The sequence below is a fragment of the Cryptomeria japonica genome, chromosome 6 (genome assembly GCF_030272615.1).
Source record: "Cryptomeria japonica chromosome 6, Sugi_1.0, whole genome shotgun sequence".
NCBI lineage: Eukaryota > Viridiplantae > Streptophyta > Pinopsida > Cupressales > Cupressaceae > Cryptomeria > Cryptomeria japonica.
Window position 1 is genome coordinate 8,699,841 of NC_081410.1, and position 6,962 is coordinate 8,706,802.

The window sequence follows — 6,962 nt, forward strand, 5'->3', positions numbered from 1 at the left end:
AAAAATAATTTGACATTAAAATGTTTGTTTGCTTCCAACTAAAGTTGGTTCTATGAAGATGCTCAATGTAAAGTCTGTCACTTTAGATTCGATAGTCTCCCCTTAATATATGCAAACACCACCAGCCCTTGAGCATAAAAAATCACATAACAAAAAAAGGTAGTAGAGTACAACCAACAAAATTAGATCTATGCCTTAGAGAACATATGTAACTCTATGGAAATACCCTAGAACAAATCCGAAATAATGAACAAATTTAAGTTACATATTTTCCTTCATTAGACCTTTAGAGTCAATGTCACATCAAACACATTTCCTCACATCTTCCATAGAAGTACAAATACTTTTCTTTGCAATTACTCTCTTAACATTTAATGTTTCAATCCTCACTCTAAATTAATTAATTTAACTTCATTTTTACTTATGTGTGCGTCTTGTTGTATTAGACTAGACTTGTATAGGAATAGGTAATTATCATTTTGATGCGTCGGCCAGCTTTGGAATGGCCATAAAAACATTATCATCCCAAAATTCAATAGTTTCGATTCTCTTAGTCAAAAGACACGCCTGTTATGCCCTATAAATATATTTGGAAAAGAAAAGAAAAGCAAACTAACTCGTACTCTGCTGTTATGCCTTGTTGTATCTGCGCTTGTGAGAAAAATATTTAGGCTGTTTCGAAATTTCAATTCAGTACACTAAATCAGTTGAGGTTTTATAAGGTGTGGAAAGTATTCACATTCACATTCACTGAAAAGCAACGCTTTACAGTTAAAATCCATACAAGGTCTGCAACAGGAATTATGTTTTACATATTCTCTTTTTTTTCTCTTTTGCAATTTTTCGTAGACTTGCGATTGGGATAGTTAGCAGATTCAACATACTTTAACATACAACTGATTATCACTTCCAATGCAGAAGGATGGAATCCCAGCAGTTACAAAGAGAATTTCCTGCCTCTGAGGTATGAATACTATACAATGTTATTATTCTTATAAAGTAGGTTTGGGTTTGGATCATTTGCGTTGGGCTTATTTTATTTCATTAATACAAGTAATACTGAATTACTGATACTTTTGGTTTGGTAGATTGCAAACGAATTTGTGAACCAGTATTACTGTGTTCTAAATAACTGTCCAGATAAGATATATCAGTTCTACAAAGATTGCAGCACTATCACCCGCCCTGAACCCAATGGTCAATTGGTGCATGTAGAAACCTTAGAAGTAAGTCAAATATTGCAGTAGATTCAGTGTATGACATTTTCAAATCATACAAATTCATTTTGAAATACAATATTACCATATGGCATACAACTACAAGATACTTTCGAACTTCAATTTTTATCGATGGTTTAAGTTTACAGTTCTTTTTTCAATCAAATTTGCAGACATAATGTTGTTCTTGTTTTGAATGATTGTTTCAAACAGGCTATGAAAAACAAGATAGTGTCTATGCTCAATGAAGGAATTGAGGTTAAAATAGGAAGTGTGGATTCACAGGAAGCTTTTAATGAATCTTATATCATATTGGTAACTGGAGTCATATTAGGGCACGACAATGTCGAAAGAAAATTTGCCCAGTCTTTCCTTTTAGCACCACAGGAGAGAGGCTATTTTGTTCTAAACGATGCATTTCGGTATTTGGAAGAATCCCAGTACTCAGAAGAAAAAACTTTGTTGGTTAATGATGTTTGTGATGAGCCTTTGCAGGAAGGTAAAATAGTCTTTTCTTCTATCTTTCAGTATTTTTCGATGTATAATCTTCTTTAATCGTAGCCTTTCTGTATCTTAGCAGAGATAGTTCCTGCAAAAAAAATTCAAGGATTTGAATCACAACCTTCTAAATTGGAAAATAAACATGCTACTGAAACTGTTGAGAAAACTACTTCACCACCAGAAGAAACAAGAAAAATGAGTTTTCTATCAGTTGTAAGTATAAACATTTTGAATACAAATTGAGCACTTCAAAGCCCTTGTAAGTATAAATATTTTGAATACAAGAATATGATGTTAATGATATTTTTTTCTTACTACGTTCAGCTTTTGAAAGAGAACCCACATCCTATTCAAATGCCAACTGTTGTGGTGAAATTTCCAATAAATACCGGACTGAAAGCAAATGTACCATCACAATCCTCGAACTCTAATTCTACTGTTAGATCTAGAAAAGCCCCAGGTTAGCATAATCTTCCCTTCAGTACCATTGTTTAATTGTATCTTTCAGGTTCTTAATTTCTCACTAACCTTGCAATTCCATATGACTTACAGTCAATGAGAACTCAATCCATTTAAGAAATTTGCCATGGAATTCTACAATTACCTTGCTTGAAGAAGAGTTTAAAAAATATGGTTCTATAAAGCCTGGTGGAATTCAAATCAGAGCCAACAAGGTATGCTTTTGAAAACAAATCTCGCTCGTTTTTTATTGTTTTTCTTCTGTAATGTTTAAATGTTGTAATGCAGGAAAAAAACTTTTGCTATGGTTTCATTGAGTTCCAATCATCAACTTCTGTGGACAGTGCTATAAAGGTACTTAATTTATATCGAATTATTTAGTGTTATTAGATATTATATTTATCTTTATTTTCATAAAACTTGTATTCATATATTGTAAGCAGACATCTCCTATTGTCATCTCTGGGCGTCGCGTATATGTTGAAAAGAAAAGGTTGGCTGGTTTAAGAGGTATTTCGCAAAGCCTTAATTAAGTTATTAGCTATTCAAATATAATTGTTTTTCTCTGCTCCTACTGATTGATTTCTACCATGGAAAGACAATATTCCAAATGGCGTAAAGAGAGGAGACAATCGTCAAGGACGCAATGGCTATGCAAGAAATTTCTAACTTGTATTTACGAGAGCTTCAAATGTACAGAAGAAGTACATGTTTTTTATTCATACTTGGTCTAATCTAAAAGCCAATCGCTTCTGATGGTGATTTGTAATTTCGAAGAATCATCAATGTAAATGCAATTATAACTCTCTCTAATTTGTTAAAGAGTTCTACTTTTGTTATCTATATATTAAATTTTAATATATATTATATAATGAATGTTTGAAATATTTCAAATGTATAATTATTTAGAAAATGTATAATCTACATATGTCATGAATATTATAAAAGAAAAAAATCATATTTGTTCCATTAGACTCTCTCCTCCACACCTTGTTTTACTTTTTATATTATTCTATTTTCATAATATTCTATGTTTTATATCTTATTCAAAGATATTAGAGGTTTTAAGGATATTTTATTGGTGATATTAAATGGGTCAAATGTGGAAAATAGAGAATTGAATGGACCATATCATGACTACCAACTTTCGTAAGGTATATTAGATGAAAAAATATTTGAATCGTATACTAAAATAGTAGAGGTAGCCTTAATAATTAGTAGGAAATATTAATTAGGAAGAGAATAAGGGTTTCTCCCCTCCTAAGAGAAACTAAATCTGTTAATGCATGTTACTTGAATAAATAAAACTTAAGAGTATTCTTATAATACAAGGAATAAAATTGGTCATTTGTTAAGATTAAAAATTGTAAAAGGATCCAAAAGGAAGTTTATTGTGGTGTATGTAAATAATAAAAATTGAAACTTGGTATAATACTATAAGCATGGAAATAGACCTATGTATACAAAAGAAATGATAGATTCCTAGGATTAGAATAAAAAACACTAAACATGCAAGATCTTGTTTGCTAAGTTGAATAATAGGATTATAATCGTAAGTAAGGAAAATATGTGAATCATGTTGTATTATAGATTCTAGATTAGGTCTTTTTGAAAAAGTTATTAAGACGATTACTCACAAGAAGATGGCAAAATAGAGAACCACAAAAGTACTATAGATTATGTGTGATATTATTAATAATTGTATTATTTAAGCTAAAGTAGATCAAGGTATAGATATGTAGAAATAGTGGTAAACTTTAGGGCCAGATATAATGATATGAGAAAAGATATAAATAAAATTTTCTAAATTAAATCCTTTATAATAGTTAAATTTATAACTTGTATATTTTTAGAGCTTGAAATGTATAGACGAAGTATATGTATACAATGAATGTTTGAAATATGTCAAATGTATGATTATTAGAAAATTGTAGTTAGATAATATGTGTATAAATTTGTTTTATATAAATTATAACACAAAATAAATTAAATTTTAAATTATATAATTTTTTTTATTTTTTTAAAATTGTTTTTGTTTAAAATTGTTTCACACTATTTTATTGTAAAAGAAATGATTTAATATGTTGAAATTAATTTAAATTATATTATTTTTTAATTTTTTTTAAATTGTTTTTGTTTAAAATTTGTTTCACACAATATTTTATTGTAAAAGAAATGATTTAATATGTTGAAATTCTTACATATCATTTTATTGATGAAATACTTACCTACCATGTTATGATTTTTTTAAATAATATTTAATGTTTTTTAAATGTTAAGAAATGTTATGATTATCTTACATCATAAATTTTCATGTGCTAAATTACACAAGGGAGTGATTCATTTAGTAGAATATCATTTGAAATAGTACACTACAATAAAGGCTTGCAGAAACACATATGAGAAATTGAAATAGTACACTACAATAAAGGCTTGTTATTTAGATTATTCATAGACCCATCTATTAGTTGTCATCTAATATCGGCTTATTAAAATTGTTAATTGTGATATGAGTCATATTAAAAATACATTTTTCACTTGATGGTTCTTGCAACTTTCTCACCATGCTCTTAAATATTTGGTTATAATTATTGAAGCTCTCATACTCTCAAACATATCTATTTTTTTACTAATTATTTTAGATGATACTTTTAGAGATTCAAAATTATTTCTGGATTCTTTTTTAAGCATAGTCTAATCCTTATTATGCAAAGTACACTTTATCATCTAGCTTAACATAACTTTATTACTAATTACTAACTTTAAAGAAACCAATGCATCAACAATAAACTCTATCCATAATATGGAGAGTACGCAAGGGGCAGGGGCGGCTAGGGTTGTGAGAGATGCTACAGGGGAGGAAAACAAAGGCGACTTAGATGGTGGCTGGGATGTCATGGGTTCATTCACGATCTTGCTGCCATCCCTTTCCCTGCTCAATGCCATGGTGGAGTGGGTGGGAGTTTCAAAATAGAGAGGGTGCTGCGAGGGTTTGAGGGCAGTGGTGTTTGTCCACCATGTTTTATCTACCGTTAGGCATAAATCATTTGGTCGTTTGGTGGACTGTGGTGATGATGGCTCCCCACGGTGTTTCTGGGGTTCCCTGCAATGAAGTGTCCCAAGATGATCTCAAGGCTAGAAATTCCCTTTTGTGCTTGTTCTATTGTCCTTTTTGAGGTTTGGGCTTCTAATATTTTGGGCTTTAGGGTTTTTTTTCCCGCTGCTGCTCTTTTTTCTGCCAAGGAGGAGATGTTCTTTCTGGAACTCTGGCTCAAGGCCCTGAGGGGGGAATGTTTTCTCCTCCCTCAATCTTTGTTGATGATCTATTGAGGGGTTGTCCTCTTCAACCCAGTCTTGCTTTTGTTTGCAGATTTTGTTGGTATGCACTCTCTATGCTTCCTAGGATTTCTCCAGATTGCCTTATTGAGGTGGCCCTTCCTTATTCTAAGGCAAAGAAGGATGGTGTTGGAGACAACTTCTCTCCTATAGAGGTGGAGTTGAGTGCTACCATGCAGATTGGGAGGTACTGGCGGATGGTTGGTGTTGTCCTTTTTCTGGACTATTGGGGTTATAGAGGAGATCTTTCTCTTGGATATTTAGGTTATGGGGGCCTGCCAAAACCATTTTCTCCAGCTAAGCGAAATGGATTTTTCTTAAGTTGCTGGACTTTGTTCTAAAGTTGGAATTTGTTCTTCTTGCTGGCTTTGCCTTGGTGGTTATGAGCGTCGTGGTGGTTATGAGCGTCGCAACTAAACCCATCTCTTCAGGTTGTTGGAGCCTGGTTTTTCTTGAGGTAGGTGATTTTCTGGTTAATGGATCCACGCTTTCAAGCTCTCTTTTGCCTTCTCCTATAGCGGTGGAGTTTTCGGTGTTGTTTGTTTGCTTGGATGTTGTTATTTTAAGGCCTATGTTTTAGTCCAAGGTGGTTGAGGGAGTCACTTCAAAACCCTTTTTTTTGGTTCTGGGAACCATCTCAAAACCCAGGTCTAAGGTTAAGGATACCTTTCAAAATCCCCTTGTTTCTTTTCAACATATTTTGTTTTTTATGTTTAATCTTTGTCTGGATGGAAGGTGATAGTTTTCAAGGGCCCAGTTTAGACAGTTGTTGTTTTTTGTTATGGGCTAGGCTAGTTTTTTGGTGTCTAGAGTCTTTGTTTCAGGTTAAGGGAGCCAAGAACATCCCTATTGTTTGGCTGAGGGTGCGTGTCAACCCTCATCACTATTTCTAAAGGTTAAGGTTGTAGCCTTTTCGATGTGGCCAACATTTTTTGTCTTGATCATATCTTAAGTGTCTGGCTAGCTCTTTCTGCCTGTGACAGTGCTGGTGTTTGGCTGGCTTTTATCAGCTCGACTATTTTGGGGCTGCTAGTTTTCATGGTTTGATTTATGTGGCAGCGTTGTTCTGTGGGTTCCAGATCCTAGTAAAATCTGAGGGTTTTGGGTCCCTTCAAAACCTGTTGTAAGGGATTTCAGGTCTCCTCAAAACCTGTTTTCCCATAATTAAAAACATAATTTTATTGCTATCTTGAATACTTAGATTTCTCCAAATGGATTCTAGAATCCATTTGGAGAACTTATAACCTGACTTTATCTTTCCTAAATATCAAAAGTTTTCAATGATTTCAAAATAAATTTGTAAATGATGAAGTTTCTTACCTGCCTTTTATCTTATCATTCTTTTATTTTAATCTATAAGTTAGTTTTTGTTAATAATGAAGTTTCTTACCTTTCTTCTATCTTATTATTCTTTTAATTTAATTTATAAATTATAGTGCATACATTCTA

The 6,962-nt window shown here is 32.3% G+C and overlaps 1 protein-coding gene across 1 annotated transcript; it reads left to right on the forward strand.

The window, feature by feature from the left end:
• Window positions 1-922: 922 nt before the first annotated feature.
• Window positions 923-5,854, forward strand: LOC131876466 (nuclear transport factor 2-like). Its single transcript, XM_059221878.1, has 9 exons — window positions 923-964; window positions 1,089-1,226; window positions 1,431-1,716; window positions 1,798-1,931; window positions 2,043-2,178; window positions 2,271-2,392; window positions 2,466-2,531; window positions 2,621-2,687; window positions 5,592-5,854. The coding sequence occupies exons 1-9, from the start codon at window positions 923-925 to the stop codon at window positions 5,852-5,854; spliced, it is 1,254 nt and encodes a 417-aa protein (XP_059077861.1).
• Window positions 5,855-6,962: the final 1,108 nt, after the last annotated feature.